General features: G+C 48.0%; 1 protein-coding gene across 4 annotated transcripts in view; it reads left to right on the top strand.

Moving 5' to 3' along the window:
• The first annotated feature begins 357 nt into the window (after nucleotides 1–357).
• Nucleotides 358–25,041, top strand: part of tnrc6c2 (trinucleotide repeat containing adaptor 6C2) — a 47,046-nt gene continuing 22,362 nt past the window's right edge. For 3 of the 4 annotated variants that reach the window (XM_027283613.1, XM_027283612.1, XM_027283614.1), the window contains exons 1-4: nucleotides 358–931; nucleotides 10,921–11,021; nucleotides 11,813–11,834; nucleotides 20,993–21,424. In XM_027283613.1, the coding sequence (XP_027139414.1) occupies nucleotides 10,959–11,021; nucleotides 11,813–11,834; nucleotides 20,993–21,424 (517 nt within the window). In that variant the 5' untranslated portion in view covers nucleotides 358–931; nucleotides 10,921–10,958. The remainder of the gene's footprint in view (nucleotides 932–10,920; nucleotides 11,022–11,812; nucleotides 11,835–20,992; nucleotides 21,425–25,041) is intronic. The other variant, XM_027283615.1, reaches the window with a different exon arrangement.

Genomic DNA, 25,041 nt, shown 5'->3' on the forward strand with positions numbered 1-25,041 from the left:
TCCTCTCCTCTCTCTTTCCTCTCCCCTCTCCTCCTCCCCTCTCCTCCTCTCCTCCCCTTCCTCTCCTCCCCACTCTCCCCCCTTCCCTTCCTCGCCTCTCCCCCCTCCCCTCTCCTAGGGGGCGGTCCTGTGGGCGTGGCTAACCCTCCCTCTGGTTTGTTTTGGTTGGTCGGCAGTGACGTGCTGCAGCCTCCCGCTCCTCGCGCTCCCCTCTCGTGGAGGAGGAGGACAGACTGCGGTGTTGTTAGTTGGAACAAAATGGCTGCGCGGGCGCCGTGACTGTCCGGACATGTCTGTCCCCGGAGCCGCTTCTCACTTCGCATCCGCGGTAACCAGCCGCTCGCTAGTCGTCCAACTGGCGACTTAAAGAAACAAACAAACACGGAGACAAACGAACAGAGAGAGAAATAATTATTTTGCACTTTAAAACAAGTTGGCTGGTGATTATTATTTTTTTTATTTTTAACGAAAACTGCCTGGTTTGTTTGGAAAACGTCCCAACGGTCGACGACTTCTCCTCCCGCCAACCCGGAGCTGCCGTTAGCTCAGAAACAGCTCGGTGATTTTATTTTTATTTTTCGGTTGTTTTTGTTGTTGGTGCTTCGTCCCTCCTCCCCGCCCCCTCCTCCGTTATTATTATTGTTATTACATCGTGACGTTTTGTCGGCTTGTGTAATTTCACGACATATTTTAATGTTTTTGAGCTGAACGCGGACATCACCGTACATCCCGGCGGCTGTCGCCGTTGTTTACCTCGGTATCTGCTCGGCTTGGCTGAGTCTCTGCCCCCAGCATCATCTCTCTTTTTACGGGTAACTTCAGGAGGAGACCTCGGAGAATGCTTTTCCTCTGCGTGTGTTTTTTAGTTTCTCCTGCCATGCACCGACTCTTCACTGAAAGCTGCCAAAGCTGCTGCGCGTAGGAACGGAAGGTGAGTTGGATGTCACTAAATAACTACAGCAACATTATTTACCATAACACCTGTCTCAGTTGTATGTGCAGCCTTTTCTCCTGTAAGCATGTTGTATGTCCTCTGACATGTTCTCATACATGTTCATCACATGTTGTACTGGCTCATTAGACGTGGAGATGTTGGGAACTTTAGTGTTATATCATCTCCTCCGTGATTGGCTGAGTGGACTGGAGCACATGTGTACATGTGAGCGTGTGATGTGAACTTGTTTCTGTGTTTTTTGACTCACCTGAAGGTAATCTGGACACTGATTGGCTCAGGTGTTATTTGTAGGTGCAGTACTGACAGTTGGAGATGATTATGACAGCGTGTGTGTGTGTGTGTGTGTGTGCGTGTGCAGCTCCTTTTTAATCTGTCGCCTATCACAGCGTGTATCTTCATTGTACATTCCTCTGCTCTAATTCCAAGTACGTTATTAAACATAGCTTGTCCTGTCTCTCCAACCATCACCTCCTCCCTCCTCCTCCTCGCCAACCGGTGGCGAGGAAGCCGGGGATTCTGATGGAACTGTCGCCTTGCATTGCATCCCCCCCTCTTCCTGCATCCTGTCCCCAGGCACTGGAGTATAGCTTTTAATATCTCCTCGCCGTGTCTTAATTGAAGTGCATAATTTCCCGTTCAATTTCAAACCCCTCGCTCTCTCCTCCACCCTCCTCCTCCTCCTCCTTCTCCTCCACCGACATCTCTGTCACCACCGTCTTATCTCCATCGTCACACACCAGTGAGGTGATGAAATGAAAAATGTGCGTGTGTTTGCAGTCCGATGGGGAGCATCTCTGTCTTTGCGTGTACGGTGCATGCACATTGGCGCGTGCATCGTCTTGGTGTCGTTGCAGATGTTGTGTGTTTGTGTGTTGGACACACACACACACATGGGAATGCCTGTTGTTTTCCTGTTTTGTTTTTTTGCCGTGGGGAGTGTGTGTGACCATTCATGTCGAGCTCAAAGCCCTGGCAGTTGGTTAATGCCCTGCAGTTGTTAATCAGGCCGCGAGCTGTCTCCTGCATGCCCTAGACGCCCAGCTGACTCTCTCTCTCACACACACACAGCTCTGTTCTTACCCGGGGGTCAAGGGTCCTCCCGTATGCACGCCCCGTCTTTCCCAAAGGCTGAAGAGCATGCAGTGAGGGGGTGGCTGTGAAAAGATGTTGCAGGGGCCCCTCTGGTGTGGACGTAAAACGAGTGAATGACGAGGAAAGAAAGCCTGGGAAGAGTCTGCCGGTTTACTTAAATACCTCACAGTCAGGCAGACACAGAGCGTCCACTACGACCACATCTGGAGGTGTGTATGGACGCAGGGTCACCTGCACTGAGCTTAGCCCCTATAGGTGCACGGTGTGTTATGTTGCAGTGAAGATGTAATCTGTTTGTAGCACCGTTGGCTTCATCTTGACGTATAATTGCTTCTTTCCGGGTGCAAGGTGAGAGATCCAGTCTCTCACTGGGGCCCAGACTCAATGAATTATATTACTACTTTTGCCATTTTGGCAGCGCACGAGCAGGAAACCCATAACCCCGTGTTGGCTCCGGATCCAACCAGGCTGTAGGCTGTTGGCATCTCCGCGTTGTTTTGATTAGAGGGTAGTGTAACAAAGCCACGAGGACAGATCCTGGCAGTAACTCCATCTGCAGCCCCTTATCACTGAAGAGGCAGGGTCATTTGTTTAAAAGGAAACCCAAAGCTTCACTTCCCCTCGTCTGACCCTTCACAGACAAAACACAAACACCAGCTCCGGTCCTCGGGTTGCTATCATTAGCCTGGTTTCCGAATGTAACTGGTCCCCGTGTCACTGTATCCCACCACACCGCTTTGCTTCTTGTGTTCTGGAACAGTCTGTGCAGCAGTCAGTCGATAAACAGAAAGTTATTTCTATTGTTCATCAGTTTGTCCTGGTAAATCTCGATTTAGTCGTGTTTTTAGAAAACTCCTCTCTCGTCATCGACCTCAGCCCGAGCCTGACCGCGCTGCTCGTCACTGAGCCCGTGATTATGAGGCTTTTCAAACAAACTGGCACGGCCCTGATAGATAACACGCTTAACAGTGCCGCGGGGTGCTGCACCAGTATGGAGGCGTTGACAGTAGAATCAGCTGGATTCAATTGGAGACTGCCAAAAACCATTAGCCTCTTCCTCCGCTCCATGGACGGATATTTTGAAGTCGAGGGAGGGGAGGGGGCAGGCAGTATGAAGAGCTGTGTTTGCTGTGGTTATTGTACTAAATGAGGAGGTTGCAGTAGGTGTCCAGGACGTCAGCAGTCGTAGTATCCTGAGTTGCAAACGGCATCAATCTGTCATTAACATCTCAGTTCCCAGATTGGCTTTGACATTCACGGGTTGTTCTGCCCTGACAGGTTATTTATTTCTGGGACTGCGGTGCACTAGATTGGTCGAGTCTGTCATTTTCTCTCATGTGAAGTAACGTTTCACTTAAAGCCTGTGCCGTTTAAGAGCATGTTGGTTTTAATCAGGGTTCACACAGATCTGCTTTGGTTTGAGGCTGTGATCTCATGTTCGGATCCTCAGCTCATCTTCTCACGCTCTCTCAGCCGTGAATTCAACACTTCCTGATTTCAAGAGTTGAGAATGTTTCAGAGGATGGTGTGAAGTGTAGTTTCTCATCTCGTACACACACTGGTTGAACTCCTGTTCATCGTTATGTCACACACACAGGTACAGGAGACTTGTAACCAAAGTCCTCTGGGTGTTGGGGAGGGTTTGGAGCTCTGCGTAACCCCCCTCCGCCCTTCCCGTCCAACTTGTGTGCCAATAGTGGGGGGCAGGGGCAGCTTAGGGGGCCCCACCAGGGGTAAGCCAGTCCGGGATGGATGCAGAGGGGGGTGGAGGCGAAGCTGAAACCCGGCGAGCTGCTGCCTGTGAGTGCTGGCAGCAGTCCAGGGGAATGTTCAATGTGCCGAGGTTTAGTGGTGGGGGCCTCCTTTCCTCCCTCTGCTGCATGTCGGCTAATTGGAGAGACGAGGAGAGAAGGGTGGTGGTGGTGGTGGTGGTGCATCACATGGATGCTGACAGAGAATATGCAGGACATCCAACATACAGTGTTCCCTTTTTCCTGCTCCAGTCTGATGTCAGACAGCAGCACCATGAGACATGATGTGTTTACTGTGTGCACTGTTTGATCACTGTCGTTCTCTTTAAAGACGAACATTTTGATATTTCTTCATCTCCTCCATCATCCCTGCAGCTTCACTTCCACCTCTCTCGTTCTCTCTCTGTCCTTTTTTTGGGTCGTATACGTGGGTGGAGGTGGACGGTGTCAGAGTAACCTTGAAGGTACTAAAGTCCAGCCGCTGTCCTCGTTTGTCGTAGCTGTGTGTGTGTGTGTGATTCAGTTTGACTGATGTTGACAGTTTGATGGAGGCTGAGCTGCGACTGAAACACAAGTTTAAGATCATCAGTCAACAGTTTGCACTGAAGCCTGTTCTCACATGGAACACAAGTAATCATGTTGAACTTCCATGGAGTCTGTTATTCTTTATATTGGGACACTTTGAAGTCCATTGTTGTGTCTTTAATTGTCTGTTAGTGAGTATTGTTGCTATGGTTGCAGCCTCATATTGTAGGATGAATGATAGTTTGTTAGCATTTCAACCCGCAGCCAGCCTTCTGTGTCCGTGGTATAAAGACTGTCTAAAACCTGGACGTAGTCTGTGACGTCCCCGCAGACTGTCTAAAACCTGGACGTAGTCTGTGACGTCCCCGCAGACTGCCTAAAACCTGGATGTAGTCTCTGTGACGTCCCCGCAGACTGTCTAAAACCTGGACGTAGTCTCTGTGACGTCCCTCCACAGACTAGCTACAGAGACCAAAACTGTTTTTTGTACCAGGCTGTAAACATGTTTATTTCTGCTGTGAAGTTGGACATTTGGACATGGGGACTTATGGAGACACTTCTGCAGCCAGCCCTCTTTCCCTTCCTGTGTTGGATTTATTTCACATCCAGGTTGCTGCTTGTTATAAAACTCCTGCTGAATCATTCGAGGTCAGACAAATGAATGCTAATGTTAACTCTCCAGACTTTAGACAGGGATCCACCTCTCCTTCACACACACTGAAACACATAAATCTGCAGGCACATGCAGAAAATGCAGCCGCTCCACATTCTCATAAACACAAAGGCAAACGCTCACACCAACACACTCCTGACAGCTTCTTGTTGAAGTCACTGAGCGTTGGCTGCGGTGCTGGCAGCGAGCAGGCCCGCTTGGTCTCGTGCATTGTGCTGTTTTCCCGTTTAATGAGCTGCCATCGTGTTAAAGTTTCATATCGACTCGGGCAGAGGAAGCAGCCAAGACAGCAGAGAGCTAATTTTCTGGAGGCAAACCTCAAAGCTGTTATTTATAGTGCAGGTCTGACTCTCTCTCTCTATCTGATTCTTTGACTTCCATCTCGCGTCCCCCACGTTTTATCGCCGCCCTCCACCCACCCGTTCGCCCCCGTCTGTTCGTTCCAACAACCAAGAATATTTCTGCCTCAGTTCATTGAGCAGGTCCGTTCTCGTAGCAGTAAAGTGTGCCGTGTATTTTCACAAGCCGCTCTCTCCACCTGCTGAAAGAAAGCCAGTATGCACCGAATGCTCACCGAGCGAGCGAGCGGCGAGTCTGAGTCTGAGTCTGAGTGTGACCGTGGGACGGGAACACCCAGCAACAACAACAGCAGCAGTGTTATTACTGCTTATCAACTGTGGAATTTACAGGCCTGTTTTTGCCGTTCAGGTCGCGTTAACACACACACACACACCCACACATCCACATGTGTGGACGCTGGTTGACGAACTATTCCCCCAGGTAAGGGCGGCCCGTGATAATGTTCCATGTAATAAGGCTCATGAGAGCCTGTGGCTGCTGTAACGCCACAGGAATGGGTGGTAGTGTTGGTAGAGAGTGGATTTACCGCATTCTGTGGCCGCGACCTCACCATATTTTCCTCTTCCTCCACCTCCTCCACCACCTCCTCCTCCCTCCTCTCCTCTTGTGATTGGTGTTGTGTCTGCGGTTGATCTGACAGCCGCTGCGAACACGTGAAGCTGCATGTTTTCCTTTTTGAGTTTCTCTCACTTTCCGTGTCTCCCCTTCCTTTTGTCTCCCTCAGCTCCTTTTTCTATCACCCCTGCACGGTCTCTCTCCCCCGCCCTCACCCCTCGTCTCTCTCTCGAGATACCAGCGATCAAGGTGCATGGATATTTCAGTGCCTCCTCCCTCGCCTCCCTCCCTGTCTCTCCTCGTCTGCCAGCCTCAATAGAGCTCCGTTCAGTGTTTTTTTTTTCCCTCCATGTCTCTGCTGAGGATTCTTTCTGTCTTCTCCGTCTCCCGGCGTAGTCTCTCTTCTCTCTCCGCGCCTTGTCTGGTTCTCCGGCGGCTGTCGCTCTTAATTGGTGTTTCTCACCGTCTGCTTTCATCCTCCGCTTGTTTTTTCCTCTCCTATCCTCATCTCTCCATCTCCTCCTCCTCTCCACTGCATCCCTGGCGGAAAAAGACAGGCATCAGACAAACTGCCTCCTGCCTGTGCACATCAAGCTTCCCCGTGTGTGTCTGGATATATATATGTGTGTGTGTGTGTGTGTGTGTGTTCGTTCCCGTACACTGTGTTCCTGTTGTCGTGCCTCCTTCTCTGTAGTTTAGTCCCAGCACAGGAAGAGGGGAGACTCAGTTTCACACTCGATCCAGCTCGAATCTGTATTCTTAGGTCAGGTCAGGCTTTAAGATACGAGGCCTCGTATGTTGTTGATCAGACCTTCTCTGCGCCTGTTGTAGCATCAGATCCAGTAGAGCATTGGTTCTCAAACTGTGGTACGAGTCCCACTGGTGGTACTTGGATTTTCCTGTTGTGTAAAATAATTTAAAACATATCTGCATTTTGAGTGAAATTAAATCAGGGGATCGCTGGAAACTTTGCATCTCCTGAAATATCTTTATTCCCGTTTATTCACGCAGTGAGCGCATACATCCGTGATTACTTTAAATCTACCGTGAGATAGTAAGGAAAGGTGAGCTGCATGCTTCAAAAACTCAAACAGGAAATATTAGGAATCAGGAGATTTAACACAATGAGCTCTGGCCTCCTGCGTGGACTGTCTGTAGATGATCAGGGTCAGTGTTTAGTAATACTTGGAGAGACAAATATTTTCTGAGGTGGTATGAAAAGTTTAAATAGAGATTTGCATGTTGTATTACAGAGCCGTTTCGTGTGTGTGTCTTCATTAGGGATGTAACGATGCATCGTGACACGATTAAAAATCGGTACAAATGTGTGACGCCTCGCATCGTTTGACAGAAAAAATTAATCGTGATTCTTGGCGAATGGGAACCCGCACAGCGCGTGCTCTCACTGGTCAAACAGGCTTCCCGGCACGTCGCGTGAGCGTGGCGTATTTGAGCGCTTAGCCCGCCAGACTTTGTTTATTTGCTCAGATTTGGACATTTTCCCGGTGTATGTTCTTCTAAACATGCTTCTACATGTGTAAATATGTTACGTAGTTAATTAGTTTCGCTTTTGTCTGTTTTCACAACCGGCAGTTTGCACAGGGTATTTTATTTTGAAAATCCACCGGATTCTCTTTGCTTTTTCTGGCTTCCGCCCGCTCCAGGTGCTCTGTGGAAATTGACGCATGCTGCTCACGAATTTTAATGTTTTTATTTTATTGTTATGTACAAAACTTACCGGCCACATTGGCTGGTAATCAAAAAAGTTAATTTAGAGCCCTGGTTACGCCTCGTGAGCGAAAACTGCACATCACACCAGTTAACAGCAGTTTACTGTGAGGCTGTTTCTAAAGAAAGGAGATATCTGTCGTGTGTTTTGTTGTTTAAGATGTAAGTTGCACTTTTTATAAGAGAACACAAACTGTTTGAGAGTTTCTGTAAAGAAAGATTTTTTCCCTACAAATAAAAAGTATAATAAATATAATAATTTTATTTGGTCATAATTTGTCTGTAGCTCATTTTGATTTAAAAAAATCGTGACTCGAGTCGTGTTGTGAGTTGAGTGTATCGTTACATCCCTAGTCTTCACACATGTGAGCAGCTGTAAACATGCGCTGAAGCTGAACGCTCCTGTCAGCGCTGCACACATTTGTAACTCTGGACAACACACAGCTGCCACATGGACACGTTGAACAGCTTGCTAACAACATGTAAATAAAACAATTTAGCATCAGCTGAGAAACATGTTTTTGTGGAGGCTGAGCTAAGCTCCTTTAATATGGGAGAGGACTGATGACACAGTGTGGCCGTGTAGGTCAGTCACCTCAAAACACATTTCGCCTAATTGCAGTGTCATACTGCTAGCGAGGGTGAACCTGATGCTAGAAGGCTGCAGAGAAACACCCGGGGTCTGTGCCGGTGTCAGCAGAACTGAGTGTGAGGCAGGTCAGGATATATATCTGTGGGAGCAGCGGAGGTCAGGAGGGAAGCTAACTTTGGCATCGACTACGTCAGCTCAGAAGACAACTGTTGGCTCTCTCACGTTTCAGGCTAAAAAAAAAAAACCCCAACTGTTTAACGGCGAGCTGTCGACACATGAAATCAGATTTCCGCCATCGTTTCTTGTCGTCGGCTGTGACAGCAGCAGGAGTAACCGGATAGCGTAGATCCACTATCATCTGGGGAGAGACGACCGGGATCAGCTGGAGTAGAGAGGCGACTGATGGTGAAAGAAAAATCTAGCACACTGGAAGAAGCCAGTTTCTTCCTCAGCTCCAACCTTTCATCCTCTGTTTCTAGCTCTCTGTATTCTGGTGTTGGATGGTTCAGGTCGGCGTTCATTCAGTCGGGCTGACGAACCACGATACGCTGCACCTACTCCACATACTGCATATAATTATCCACACACACACATAATTCGAGGTCCTATTTATTACCTGAGGGCTGCTGATATAGCACAATGACACGCACACACAGACTCGTCAGTATGAAAAATAGGACTGTGTGAATGCAGGGCAGAAAGAGGGAGCGTTAGAGGAGGAGCAGGGAGCGAAGGAGAGAAAATCCAGACGGATGAGGAGAAAACAAACGCAGGGATATCTCCTTTCTTTCTTTTCACCCTCCTGCCATGGCGCTCGCCTGGCTCGTCTTCCTTCGGTGGTTTGGCTCTGAACTCTTTGTTGACAAAGGTCTTCTCTCTCTCTTTCTGTCTCTCACTGCCATGCAGAGATATTAGCACGCCATCAGACGGTCTCTGTGAGGCCTCTCCTGTCTCTGTGACTGACAGCTCCCCCTCCTCTCTGCCAGTGGGCAGCACAGTTGGAGGCAGCCTTTCATTAATCTTCTGTTCTGAGTGTTATGATTCATTCATACATTCAAATGTTGATTCATATCCACGCTCCGAGTAGGCACATTTCTGTATTTAGTGTTTAGTTTAGTTGCCAGGGACAGAACACAACATTAAGGAGTGAATGAACCTAATGATTTTAATTATTGATTATCCACATGATCTGTTTCAGTCAATCAAATAAACGTTTTGTCTTTGAAATGTTATTCTCGGCTCATGTTTGATGTTTTGTCTGGTCAACGTTCTAAAATCCAGATTTATTATTTTTGTCTCATCAGAACACTGTTAGCCATCCGTCACGTCATTTATTTCATCTAACACTGAGGCTGAGCTCATGAGGAGATACAGAAATGTATAATTGTGTGTCATCAGCATAGCTGTGAAATTCACCCAGTGCTAACAGATAAATACTGAAGAGAACAGGACCCAACATGGAGCCTTGTAGGACTCCGGTTAGAGAAATCACCCAGGGACACAAAGAAGCCCGGCCCGGTCAGATACGACCTGAACCAGCCCAGATTTCCAGATTTCTGTTCATTAATATGCTATGATCAACAGTATCAACTGATTATTGATAAATTAATCAACATTATTAGACCAGATGATCAACTAAGAACTGATAAACACATTTAAACTCCACTGTCAGGAGTACACACAGTCCAGTCTTTCCAGTTCACGAGAATGAAGCACAACGGTTTATTGTGTGTGTGTGTGTGTGCGTGTGCGTGTGCTTGTGCGTGTGCGTGTGTGTGCGTGCACTCGAGGACGATCAGCGAATAGGAACAGGTCATTATTTCAGACACGGAGATGATTGAATGCATTTTCGCGTTTTCAGAGAGTCCTATCGTTGATGTGATATGACACAGTGCTGTGTTATAGATTAGTGTCCATTGCACTTAGTAAAGACTAAACGCGTGCACACACACACACACACATGCATGCACACACACACACACACACACACACACACGCACACAGAGTCCCTATGGTCCAGCTCATGCCTCTAATAGTTTCCAGGAGCTGTCACTAAAGCTGAGCCAAAGGAAATACAGGCTGAACCGAAGCACTTAGTTTCTCCGGCCCTCGGGCTAACTATCCAGCTAGTTTGACTCCCGCCCAGTGGAAACAGATCTTTGTGTCTTATTCTGGAAGTCTGTTGGCCTTTACATCGACTTCCTCTCAGTCCTTTTTAATCCCACGGCTTTTTCATCGTCCGCCCTCTCACATTGTTCTCTCGTGTTTAAATTATAGTTTTATTTAACCTTTATTTCAGCAGGCTACACATTAAGAACGACAGCCTGGCAAGTGCTCTCTCTCTTTCTCTGTGTGTGTGTGTGTGTGTGTGTGTGTGTGTGTGTGTGTGTGTGTTCTTCAGAGCTGCCTAACATGATTTTCTTACGAGCTGATGATTGTGGATGAAAAGTTTTCCAGCTCTGACTCGTACACGGATCAAAAGGAAGCGGTTAAGAGTTTCTATGCACAGTGTGTGTTTGCAAACACAGTTTGAATTCTTGAACGCAGCTTGTCCTGAATGCCGTACGTGTGTCTGTAGCTGTGTGCCACACACGGGTCTCCGTAATTGTAATAATGAAAGAGTGACGGACACTTTGAGCTGCGTCCTTCATGTTTCACTCATTACTCTTTCCCTTTCTTGTCTTGGTAGCTGAGAGACGCTCGCAACAGAGGAAAGAGAACCATTTGATGGAAGAAAAGAGAAAGAAAAAACAAGAAGAAAAGACCAAGACGGACGTCGCTCAGAAAAAGGTGACACACACACACACACACACACACACACACACACAGTATTTTATTCAGATCAATCAGCTCTGGCTGCTGCCAAAAACTTACGAATGGTTTGAAAAGATTGGATCAGTGTGTTCGGTAACACTCTCCTGCTGATTAAAGCTCAAAGCTTTGTCACCGTCACATCTATCACTTCTGATTTGTTTTAATAACATTACGTGGCAGGGTGTGCTGTAACGTCATTATTGGTACGACAGTGGAGCGGTCAGGACCGAGGCGCCTGCACAGACGTCACTGAAGTGTCAATAATAAGTTAAAGCACACCCTTGTGTTCGCCCTTTCCATTCCATGGAAATACACGGGGCCTGACTAATACCTGGAAAACGATCTGTGATGCCTGTATGTAGTCCAAGCGTTAGTAACGACCTGCAACAGAGGCGATTTCTAGAGGGTCGTGGATGAAGACCACACACGTATAGACACTAAACTGTCCTGTAGTGACAGATATCTGCTGAAATAGATCATCGTCACGTGTGTGTGCTTCAGCTCAGCTGATGGAGGATGTGATCCAAACATTTCTAATACCTCCACAGGGTTCAACAAAGATCGATGTCATCATATTTGTTTCATGTTTTAAGGATGTGACATTTGTAGAGATGTGGAGTAATATTTGTAGTGATGAGTCAGAGCACATTTAAATGTCTCGTCGACCAATCAGAGCGCTCGCTCAGAGCTATTTGTTGTATAATGATTGTTGAACATCTCGCTCACTGACTCCACTTCACTTCTCTCTCTTCTTTCTTCTCCTGCAGGCTGCTGATCAGAAACCCAAAGGTGAGTGTCGCCATCATCTTCTGAAGCTGCATTCAAACATCAGCTCTGATGAGCGCACACACATTATGCACACGTAGCATTTAGTGTTCTTGTACACAGATGGACACACACAGTTTTGCACGTGCATGCACAATTGTGCCATTTGACTGACACACACACACACACACACTCACAGTGGCACACAGTGGAGTCTAATGCAGAATGATGCAGTGACGCCCAGTGCGCCCGCAGCACCGGGCAGGGAAGCGTGAGGGCATCCAGACAGCTCACTGAGTGTGATGTGGGTAAAGGGGGAGGGTGGGAGAGGATGTGGGGAGTAAAGGAGGAAGAGAGAGGGGGAGTGGACTAAAAGAAGGACATGGAGTTCATCTGAAACGCAGAGAGAGAGAAGAGAACTGAATAAACTGTGTCCTCACGTGCCCTCTGTGTTTTCTTAACACTAAAAGATTTTCAGGGTGTGTTAGTGTGAAATTAGCTTCAGCGTCATTTGAAATGTTTCAGTAAATACCTCGTGTTGTCTCCGCTGTGCTCAGGCGAGCCGAGATTTATAAACTCTGTCTGATCGTTTGATTTGTAAACTTTTGGTTCATGAAAAGATTTCGAAGCCAAAGTCAGACGTTAGGTGGCAGGATTATGTCTCTGCTTTCCTCTCCTCACCGAGCTCCACTCCGGTGTGATTTCTAGACTGGACGTAATTAATCCACAACACTTAAAACAGGTTTCGTTATTGCACAATTAGGCACACGACCCGAGCACGGCGGCAATCTTTAAATCCTCCCGGTGTGTCTGTTAGCGCCTCCTCCCCCAGTCTGAGCAGCAGCTTGGCCATCTGGGTGTAACTGTTGGGCTTCGACAAAGGTCACCGCAGCATGCCTTGAACTACGACATGTCTATTTAATTACCCTCCGTGTGTTTCACCGCCTGCACGGTGAGCTGGGACCATTAACCGAGTTTCAAAGCCGCTGCACAAAGCTAGCCGCTTCTGATTTGAATAAGCACTTAATGCCACTGTTGTTGTGCTTGAGTGGACGTCCACTCCTTCAGGCTTCCTGATGATTCAACCCAAAATCTGTACGATGTCTGTGTAGGTCGTACTCTGACAGAGAGGCAGATGAAGTCGTGTGCAGATTTATTTACAGATTCTCTGAGCATGAATGCACCTCCTTCACGCTCACATGGTTTGTACTCACACCTGGTCGCAGCCTTTTACAACCACAGTCTTATCTGTTGGATGCTGATCAGCAGTTGGGGTTTAAGAGGTGGTATCTCTGTATGTTTGTCCACATATATCTTGTATTTAAACACCAGTGATTGGTCTGGTTCTGGTCCTGGTTCTGTGCTGCAGCGTGTTGGTTTAAAGCTCTGACCTTCAGCTTTAATTGAGGCTTTTTATATTGACGGTGGATGAACAGTTTGAGGTTGTGGCTGTTTTAAACCTCCTATTTTAGCGGACTGAAAGACATCGGACAACAGACACTTTTCCTCCGACGGGTCTGTGCTGCAGCTTGTTTGAGGCGAGGTTAAGTGAAGGACTCTACATCCTACACATTCACACGTTCATCGGTTCTTTCCAAATCCCGTGCGCTGGATTGGCGCCAAAACAATGAAACCACAGCGTATGATGAGTGTACGTGGGCTGTACCAATTGTTACTGGCCGGGGAGCCAAAGGAAATACTGAGAGTTAGAGGGGAAATATTGAAAACTGTCCCTGTGAGAGAGGCCCACGGACGGGGGCACGACTGAGAAGCAGACTGAGGGAGGAGAGGAGAGGAGAGGAGAGAGGAGGAGAGAGGAGGAGAGGAGAGGAGAGGAGGAGGAGGAGAGGAGAGAGGAGAGGAAATGAGAGGAGAGGAGAGGAGAGGAGGTGTAACGGGGCGTTCCGTGGCCAGATAAAAGCAAAAATGAAGGAAGGAAAGAAAGTAATGAAGCAGCGAGTACTTTAGACGAGTGCCAAAAATGACTGTCGGGAGTCAACGACAGTGCTAATACAGAGGACTAATGACACAGACATTTATTTTATGGTATGTTTAATGAGAGATAGAGAAAGAAAAGGGAGTGTGTGTGAGTGTGTGTGTGTGTGTGTGTGTGTGTGTGTGTTCATGCAGACGGAAAGATAAAGAAAGAGTTTGAAGACTAATCGTTCAGCGAGCCATCAGGACCTCTGTGAGTTTGCTCATAACCTCCAATCTGCAATATCTGTGAAAAGGAAGGAAGGTGGCGTCAACTGGAATGAGTTGAGTTTTAAAGCGTGACACTAAATAATAGAGGTGTGTGTGTGTGTCTGTGTGTGTGTGTGTGCGTGTGTGCGTGTGCATGCAGGAGGAGAGAAAATCAGTATGCGGTAGTGATTTGTGCCTTTCCATCCATATCAGTGAATTCTGCTTTGCTTATACACTCTCAAAAATTCATAGACATACACATGCACATCACCTCCCCCCCTCTCCTCTCTGCAGGCCTCCTTCGGTCTCAGGCATTTCAATTTGTTTGCGGTAATCGATCTCGGCCTGGCGCGTTCATATGTATGAAAATGAGATAAAGCTTCGGCGCAGTGGAATTAACTTCTCTGCCCCCCATTAGGCATGGAGCTCCACCACCGAGCGCAGGGCTCCACGAGGCAGCGTCCCACTGCCCCAACACACCCCACCCCTGCCATTCACAACACACACACACCCACCCCACACACACACACACACAGACAGACGCAGGCTGGACCTCTGATGCACAGCCCACCCTCCCTTCCTCCATAGTCCCCATTACCTCAGAGGGATGCTGATTATTCACCCCCAGCGCACACACACACACACACACGCACACACACACACACACACACACACGCACGCAGCTTCATCACACTCTCTGCCACCACTGCAATCACAATCAGTCAGTTTGACTGCTGCACACACACACAGACACCTACCAACCTTGACACAAACATGCACATGGCACACACAGATGTGTGTAAATCTGTGACGAGCTGTAGCTGCAGATGTGTGTTGCAAGATGCCCACGGTCACGTTGACCTCTAAATTCACGTCTCAGACGTCGCAGCCACGGTGCCGTTTGGTCCGTTCTCCACCAGATTTTGTCATTTTTCCTCGAATGTGCGTTGGTACGTTGTGAAATTGTTTCTTCGACCGTGCTAGATTTGAGCCTTTCGATCTGATGTTTACATCGTGGAACAGCAAAATAGCAAATGCAGTAGTATACTAGTTGTTGGTGAACACACACACAAGTTATGAGCAAACATGTTCCCAAGCAGGAAGTTATACAAATACATCTGATGAGACCGGTGGCTCCACGGCGGCACAGAGCGCTGCAGTAACGCCACAGAGCGTCTGTTGCATTCCCCCGACCCGATAATCAGAAAATCTGCAATCTCCTTTTTTTTCTGCTGCTCATGCACTTTTTACCGCCGAAAGGTTAGAGAAAAAAAAAAACAACAAAAAAAAACTCTCTCTCTCTCTCTCTCTCTCTCTCTCTCTCTCTCTCTCTCTCTCTCTCTTTCTCTCTTTCTCGCTCTCTCTCTCTCTCATATATCGATATGCTCGCCCGCCGCCGCCGACCAGATCTGAGGAGAAACATATTTACACGGTGTCACCACGGTGATAACAGCATTATGTTTTTCAAAGTGGCGAGAGACGCGCACAAACACGAGCGCCGCATAATTCCGCGCTGGATTAATTTGCAATTTCACATGCTATTAATTGCGTCAACACTTTTGAAAAGGGAATTTCATGAATCGCAATCTAATTAGAGGCTAATTTACTTTAGCTCTTCTCTTCTGTTAACCACATTTATAAACACTCACTGAATTAATAGTGAATAGCTTGTGAATTACGTCCTGTGGATTTATGACCGCCGAGCATAATTGTTTTCCCCTCGCCCCCTCTGCCCCCATGTGCCTCACCGCACATGCATGTCAAGTGGTGGAGGAAGAGTGAGGGATGGAGGGGGAGACGGAGAGGAAACAAGAGGGGCGCACCAACTCAAACAATGCTTTCCTCTCTGCGTATTCATGTTGTATGATCACTCACAAGCTGCTGACAACAGAGCCCGTTCGGTGCCTCTCACCCCTCCCCCGTCATCTCCACCTCCTCCTTCTCCTCCAAACCGTGAGCTGCTTCATGTCAAATATCAGGAAGATTAATAGAATGTATCTGGACTGATGTGAATGACAGTCCAGCCGTGGTGTTGGCGTATATATACACGTGTCTGTGAGGTTCAAAGACCGGCTCTATCGCCCCGCTCTGCCCTCGGGCCGTTGTCAAACAGAAGATGAAAGAAGAAAAAAATCATATTCTACCAGAATTTGAATTCGGCTTGAGGAGATTTTTATTATGTGTATATAGTGTGAGGACGTAATAATGTGAGTCGTATACCTTACACCTCCAGGTGACGCTCCAGGTATGACCCCGGGCTGACTGTGGTCGAAGCCCTAAAACATTTAAGATGCTTTGCATCGGGCCGCGTATCTATCGAGCTCAAAAGACGTGCGTCCTCGGGCAGTTGTTGCCCTCAGGCAAAAACTGAGGGAGGTGAGGGGGCAGTAATGAGAGAGAGAGGGAGAGGGAGGAAGGGGCGTGGTATGGGAAGAGGTCACAGGAGGCACAGGGGGTCACGAGAGGCAAATAGAGGTACGTCAGGCAACTGTCAGTCTCTATAGCAACCATCCGTTATAGGAAGGGTGAGGGGTGAGAAGTTTCTGAGCCTTTTTGATTTCGTGCGAGCGAGGCCAGCTCCGTTTCCCTCCGCTGATGCTGACAGATGGGAGCTCGTGGAGACACACCCACTTTAACCTCCCTTGTGTGCATTAACACATGCACATACATTTTCCTCCTCCTCTGTCCGCTCCTGTAGCTTCACTTGTTTACCACACCACAGATAATAAAAGAAGGGATGCCGTGTTCAATTAGAACCATTGATTTCTTTGTAATTGTCAGTTTTCTCGGCAGGATGTGACCTTTAGTGGACTACAGACCCAGAGGTATTAAATAATGTAATGAGATGAGCGGCGTGTCGTAGATAAAGTCATGAAATGTTTTTAGTGTGTGCAGCTGGTAAACTCCGCCCGTCTGCGCTTCAGCCTCCACAATCGCTTTGATTTGAACGTGCTTCTTTTCTTTAGCTTGTTTTCATTCACACACACGATCACACATGAAAACCAGCGTGTATAAAATCCACTATACAACATGCTGTATTTCCCTCTGAGCTCTTATTGGATTAAGAAATGCACCATTGTGTGGGGCACACAGTGCGTTGTGTCCGTCCCTCCCCCTGCTATAAACACGGCTGCATAATAACACGGCCTGCAGACAATAGACAGAAGGGATGTGGGAACCTGCGCTGCCTGGCACTCGGCTCAGGGAACCAATCACAGTTATTCTTTACAATAACCGACAGCCTACCCTCATGCCTATTACGCCCCGCTCATGGGTTCCTAACCTATATCTGACTGTGTTACGTGTCTCCCTCTCTCTGCTCTTTTCTCTCGCTTGCTCTCATCGTGTGTAATTAACCATTTAGTGTGAAGAAGGGCTGTAATTAAAAGTTTAGTCCAAGGTTAGCAGAGAGCGCCTCAGCTGGAGGGTTTAATGGAATTTACAGTGCGCTTGATACAGATGCTTATTTAATCGGCTCTCCCGTTTCAACTTCAATTAGAGGTGCCGAGGCTGCCGCCACACGAAAGTCACAGATCTGACTCGCACGGCTGTTGCTTAAATATTTCAGCGTTTACCTCTGACAGCGATTATCCTCAGCAGGCTGCGCTCCACGTTTGTCTCCCTCTGGCCTGTAAGTCGCCGATATGTGATGTGGTTGGACAGATAGAGCTCGTAGTGAATGATCCTGATCTCTGCTGAATGGATTTTTATAAAATCCGTTCGATATGAGAAGCTGTCAGTCAGCAGTCTGGACGTGGAGTCGTGTTAGTCTCTGTTTCTGCAGAGCTGTTAGTCGTCCAGTTCAAATGCAATAATCCTGTAACCTCGCTAATTTACAGTGTGGATTTCACTGGCAGTGAGAGTAACCGGCTTCACTTCGTCTGAGGGATTTCCCCACGTTTCTCCACTTATTTATTTTCTCCGCCTCCTTTTGTAGTCTTCTTCTCTAAAGCTCGCCCCCACCTCTTCCCCATCCATCATGGATTAAAAAAAGATCTCTCTCTGTCTCCTCAGCAAATGTTTGTTTGCTTCTCAAATCTTCCAGCCACACAAACTCTTTCTCTCTCGGCAGAGATTCATTCATTTGATGGATGCAAACAGTGTTATAGCAGCGTTTTCATGTCAGCGAGCGCTGAATAATGAAATTAAACAGGTCTGTGGTTTCAGATTCATCACGATCAGTTGAGAAATATGTCGCCGCTCGCACAGGAAGAGCTGAGATGTGGTCATGTGCAACATAAGGGAGTTGCAGCCTGGATACACTCTCTTGTTACTACAACAACACAAACACAGGCTGTGTGAAGCAGGGTGTGTGTGTGAGGCATGCTCGAGCTCAGGGACTGTTCATCGGCCTCCTGCAGCAGAAATAAACAGTGAGCTAAGCGAGTAACACCCATGTGTGTGTCTGAACTGAAACATCCCGAGAGCTCCGGAAGTTTCAGAGACAGATAACAGATTTCCTTTTTTGTTCGAGCGCCGTTTGCGAGAAAAATGTGCAGAGGTGGAGGAGATGCCAAACCGTGCGTGACCACGTCAAAACTATTAGTGAAACTTTCAGTTTGGATTCAGTTTCTGATTCAGGCAGGATGTGTTTTTGTGGGATCTGAATGAATTCTGCACACAAACTTTCACCAGACTTCACTTTGTGAGCTCTTTTAAAAAGGTTACTGGGTTTCTTACAAACTTCTGTCACTACAGTCTACAGCGAACAGCAGGGAGGAAAGAAATATGGGGCCCAAGAAAAATGTGCAGCAGGTAGAAAAATCTGTTGGAGTAGGAAGAGATGAAAGAAAGCAGAGAGGGAGAGAGATGTCGGGTGGAGAGATTTGCAGTGGGGAGATGGAGGAGTGGAAACAGCGAAGGTAAAGAGACAGAAACACAAGAGATGAGGGATGAAGATGGATAAATGCCCAGAGGGAGAATAACACGGTGAGGGGAGAAGACAGGTAGCTAAAACAGCACAGGAGAGAGAGCTGATGGAAAAACAGAGGTGGAGGAGGTGGAGGGGGCTGATTGGAAACGGAGTGGGGAGGACTGACGGAGCAAAAAGGGGGCAGGGCAGCGTGTATTCACCATCCTGCCGTCTGATTGGTGGAGGCAGCATCAGGCGGGCTGAGCTGAATTTGATCAGAGATGTGCGTCACCGGCTGCAGCTCCAAGCCAGCAGCCAGCCAGATACTGCTGGAGGGGGGCGGCCTCTCCTCCTCCTCCTCCTCCTCCTCCCTCCCTCCTCTCTCCCTCTCTGCATGTGCGTTTGACTCAAACCTCATTGGTGTATGTGCGTGACGAAAGAAGAAAAGATTATGTTCTGCCTTCCTTGCACATATGTAGAGCTCTTGTATCTGTGATTTGTCCGCGTTCATGCAAATTCGAGTCTTCTTTGCGTGTCGCCGTGGTTTGTGTGTGTGTCAGCAGGTAGGCAGCCATCTGGATCAGCGTCGCACTCGCAGAGAGGGCCTCTTGTTTTTTAGCCGAGCTCTCAGACAAGCTCTTGGCAGCCACAGCGAATACCTCTGCGCTCTGAATTCACTTTAACCTCCAGTGTGGCAGCTTTTCGCCTGTGTGTGCGTGTCACTGCAGCACAGTGTGTGTCGTCTGTTCCCACACACTCCGAGCGTCCATGTCAGTCTGTAGAAACAGAATCATCAACTCTATTCATCATGCAAGAAACTGTCATTTACAGCAGCTCTTCAGCTCTTGGCAGCCGGGACCAAAAAGCTATTTCTGTGAAGCGGGGAACTCTCACACCACGTCTTTTTTTTCTCACACTCGTAGGTGCACACACTCGCAGACTCACACCGGCAATAAGAAATATTCAGGGAGTGTGTGTGTGTGTGAGTCTGTGTGTGTGTGTGTGGGTCAGGCAGTTCAGTCTCGCAGCACCCTGGAGAGGAAACTTTAGCCGAGACAATCTGTTTGGTTGCTAGCTATCCAGGTCCTGCTAATAATAACACCTTTCAGGATAACGCTCAATTAGACGGCTGGCTGCTCACTGCAGCCACAGTGAAAGGGTCAGGCCGGGGCCAGGCCAGCAGGGAAAGGTGTGTGTGTGTGTGTGTGTGTGTGTGTTCAGTCAACAGAAAAAAATCTGACCTTTTCCCAGAGTGCATCCGGGCCGGTAACATATGTTCAACAAATGGCTGCACGAGGCAGTTCATTCCAAGTCCACAGCAACGTACAGCGCAGACAAATCGAGTCGATTATTTAACACCTGCTCTACATAAAACACACAAAAATAAATCTGCAGAGGCTGCATTAACATGTCGAACGTATTAAGGACACGAGATGAAAACAAGAAGAACAAAGCAACACGTGTGACTTCAGATCAGCTAACTGCACCCACATACAAACCTGACCGAGCTCGGCTCATATAGAGAACGTGACGTTTCACGTTAGTCGACCTTAACTCCTGGTTACCTGGCACAGAGGGTGTGCTTGTGGTTTCACCTTATTTCTACCTGTGCAAGAGGGGACAGGTGTTACAATCCAAAGAAAACATCCACAGTCATGTAAAGTAACTTTTATATTTATTAACGAAGGAATAACAACAAACTTAAATATGCACAACTAGACGAAACTCTACGATACGGAATGAGACGAGATCGTAAGAAGTGAGACGGTCAGCAGAAAATGTTGGAGCCTTGTTTCCTCTGTTTCTAAACACAGCAGACATTTTAGTCTGTGAATATCTTCATCTGATAAATCACTGAGGATATGATGGCCGAGATATTTAATCTGTTTACACGTTAAGAGCACATCCTGAGCAAAGCTCAGCGTTCACCAAATCATCTGCATGAGGTGGTTTCACTGTTTGGACGATGATGGATGATATTAGATTATAAAAAGAGTTTGTGTTGGTGACTAGACCAGTCGTCCATGTTCCACATGTCAGCACTGCCCAGCTGAATGTACTGTCTGTTATATGAAGGACTAATAGTGAGTGAACCCAGACATTAATACCTTGCTACCTGCATGTGTCTTTCTGTGTGTGCATCCAGTGCCAGAGCCTGCTCCCACTAAGCCCAGTCTCGGCCCGCCACCCCACCACCTCCACCCCGCCAGCCCTACGCTGCCCCTGTCCTCCTCCTCCTCTTCCTCCCCCTCTTCTTCTTCTGGCAATGGCAAGCGCGCCTCCTCCAGTAGCCAGCTCCCGACTCAGACTCCCCCCCAGCAGCAGCAGTGCCAGTTGTCCTCTGCCAGTGCTCGCTACCCACCCAGAGAGGTGCCCCCGCGCTTCCGCCAGCAGGAGCACAAGCAGCTACTGAAGAGAGGCCAGCCACTGCCCGCAGGAACCCTCAGCACTCTCACCCTCTCCTCCTCCTCCTCCTCCTCTTCCTCCTATTCGCCCTCATCATCTTATTCTTCTTCTACGACTACCAGCAGCACTACTCCAAACTCTGCCACGTCCACTGCAGGCAAACGCCACACAGGTCGGTGTCAGAACAACAACAAAACAAACAACCCTGACAGATTTTTGACGTCTCATTTTATTCACTTTGATTGTCTCTTTCCTTTTGGTGCATGTTAGCTGTGTCCTCCATTATTCTCACTTTGATTCTCCCTAAAGTCTGTGAGATGAAAGTAACATGTAGATATGAATGGGTTTCACAGGACTCCATCACTCAGCCTCATTTCAGAGCTCTTCAGTTTGCCTTGGCACAGACACAGTGAGTGGTATGAAAAGCAGCACGGACAGATTTACTGCATCGTAGGCTCGATAAATTACAGCCGTCATAATTGTAGTTTAACAGCATACCTTCACTTCCTGTCAGTATAAAACGATGACGAGACTCAGCTCCTGAAATATGTGGGCAGGCTGACCAAATTAAAAAGACTGGAGTCTAAGCTGGTCTCTCTCTTTCTGTCTGTGCTCTCGCAGTCTGCAGTAGGAACGCCAAGGTCTCCCAGAGCCTCAGAAAAATCCTGCCTGGATGTTTTTCTGTCTGAGTTAGAAAAACATGGGTCGGTTGTTTAAGCCTCTGTAGCTAGCGGTAGCTTTTTAATGAACTCACCGGTGGCCTGTACGATCGCTGATACTGAACCTGCCTTAAGGTGCTCATCGTGTGTGTTTGTGTGTAGTAATGTGTTGATACGGGAGTTATTTATGTCCTCGTTACAGCTGTAACGGACGTTAGTGTTTGTTTTCATATGCACACTCATATTTTGGATGATCGTCTCTCACGTCCTCGATCATAACACGCTGTGACTTTGAAGACAGTGATGTGAGGATATCTCTGCAGCACACCCAGCCACGTTTTCATGGGACCTCACATCTTTGTAGAGTTCCCCTCCTCTGTCTGCTTTGTTTTTTTGTCGGTGCTGCCTTTCATTACTGACTCAACATTTGCTGGGAGAAACGCCGAGCGCTCGGTAAACAAATCTGCAGCAGCTGTGGCGCACGGCTAGCCAGTCAGCAAACTACACCCCTCTGCAACACAGAGCTGGTCCTCGTACGCTCAGTCTGGTCGCCCAATCACAGCGTCAAGCAGCCTGTTGGTGTTTCCTGCCTCGTTTAGCAGCCCGTATACTTCCAGTTTATGGGGCTGTTTGCGTTCTGTGCAAATGTTGTTTTCATCTCACAAACAATATTTAAACCTGAAGATTTCTTTGATCCTTTCATTAGTTCAAAAGCTGAAAATGTCTCTGTTGATATTTGTGCTGTGTGATCAGCTGTTTAGTGCACGCTTTATAACATCTGAATTTGGCTGCAGGCTTAACTCAATGAAGAGAAGCGACACCTCTAAGCCTTTTTAGATTTCAAAGAATCTTTCTCTCCTTTGGGCTACGGACCAGTTAAGCTCCCGTGGTTCAGTGTATTAACCTATAATGTCCTTATTATTGTCCTAGTCCGGCAGTTGTTGTCCCGTTCGGCCTTTACCTCGCCTGGTTTTCCCATGAGGCATCTCGGTACAACACAGCCAGTGGCGGCGTAGCCATCGGCTTCGTTTCTTCCCACTTCCCCTTTTGTTCTCGTCCCGAGGGCTTCCCCCCTTCACAGCCTGTTGTTTCCTGTCTGCTCAGCTAATAGCCCCGAGCTAGTGGCCCTGTTGTTGCAGTGATGCTGGCATACATAATTTAGAGAGTGGACATTGTACTCTGCACTTGAAGATATAAGCCCAAGCCTCGGCTTTATTTGCATAACCACCACTGCTTCTGGAGTAGAAAAGTGCACAGATGAGTGTAAATCGTAGCGCGCTGGCTCCGTCTCCTGCCGCCTGCAGCGGTTGTGTTTTGTATCAGAATGAAGGATGTGACTCGGAGTTCCATGAACTCCGCTTCGAGGACACGTTCACGACCTCTCTGCTGAGGTCACTGCGGCCCGCAGGGATGTAACAATGTCGTGGTTCCTTCACTACACAAACACTTTTTTAACTTGTGCACATGCAAAAACAAACACATGCACACAGACGTAGTGGCTGTGCAGCAGTAGGAACATCACTAGTCTGACCTAGTTGTGTCCTCTCAGATCTGTGTCTGCCTTGCAGCTGGCTCAGTGTTTAAAGGGGGCTGTGCACACACAACCACACACACACACACGTGTTAGTTTATGATTGGGTCGATGTCCTGAGGCATTTCTTTTGACATTTCTGTATTTCTTTGGTCAGTCTGCGCACACAGTCGCTTCATCAACATAGTAAAATATATTATTATTATTTAAGTGAGTGTGATGTTTAACATTCCAGCAAGCTTTCCACACACACACACCACCCCACCCACTAAGTCTTGAAGACAACCCCCACCCTCCTCTTTAGATTCAAGGGCATTCACAGCACTCCCACCTAACCTCCGCTCTCCAAAATCCTATTTAATTGTCCCAAAGACCAGACAGAACCCCCCCTGTCCCCTCTCCGTCCCTCCCTCCACCCACCATTCCCCGTCTCTCCAGCTGACTGGGGACCATTAAGTAGTCCGAGGCAGCCAGCAGCCGTCCAGACAGGCTCCCCCAGTAGCAGGTGCTGGAGTGGGGGTCTCTGAAGACTGTGGGAACTGCAGCCCAACAGCTGTTTGCTAGTCACCAAGACAGAGCGTGTAGCCAGAAGGCACTCTGCTGGGTGCTGTTAAAACACTTAGCCTTTTCATTTGGGCCCTTTTTTTGATTTGCAGGTGAAGCGGGTGGTGTTTGAGTGTATCTCCAGTTCAGCGTGGAGGAAGAATAAGCTGAGTGAGGCAGAAACTAAATATTTAAACTGCTTCTTCAAGCACCATCTCATGCAAATGCAGGTCTGCTTGTTCAAACATGAACCATTATGATGTAGAAATAACTAGCACTTAGAGTAGATCATGGTAATTTGTATTTTTTAAAATCATCAAATAATCACAGGGCTGCTCGGCTCAAATGAAGCCAGGGAGGTCTCAGTTGGCCCATGTGCTCAGGCTCTGACACACAGTGAGAGAACCCCCTGGTGGCTTCATTAATCCAGCCTCTGTCAGGGAAACCAGAGAAGTCACCATGGTCTCGCTCTCTTCTCGCAGCAGAGGAAAACAGACATGAGTGATGAGCTTTTTTAAACCCTCCTGTGACCGCTGCCTCCGTCTTTTCTTTTCACTCCCCACTTCCGGAAAAACAAGTACACGGCATCTTTGATCCGAGTGGGCGTCACAGAAAGATGGAGAGGGTCTATTTGGGGGACAAAGGACGACTAAACGTCCCCCCTTCTGCTCCGGTTCTGGTGTTATGTCAGCATGCAGGGTGCTTCCGAGGAAACCCAAACGCAGCCTGCTCACAGTCGAGCTAAAGAATCGGCTTTCCTTTCTTTTCCTTTGACATTGCGAATGCCAACCTCATCCCATCCCCCCCTTCAGACTTCTCCTCCATCTCTCTCTGCCTCCCTCTCTCCCTCTCTCTTTCTGTCACCCTGCCTTTCATTTCCTTCAGTGGGGAGGGGAGGCGTTTATTTCTTGGCTACCTGCCCGCTCCTCTGATGGCAGCTCGTCTCATTATCAGAGGCTCATCTCTGCTTCAGCTCTGGCAGCCTGGCATCGCAGCTTCAAGCGCGTTGTCGCTGTTGTTTTAATGTTACTTTCCTTTTCAGCACAAGCTCTGTTG

The sequence above is a fragment of the Larimichthys crocea genome, chromosome X (assembly GCF_000972845.2).
Source record: "Larimichthys crocea isolate SSNF chromosome X, L_crocea_2.0, whole genome shotgun sequence".
NCBI lineage: Eukaryota > Metazoa > Chordata > Actinopteri > Sciaenidae > Larimichthys > Larimichthys crocea.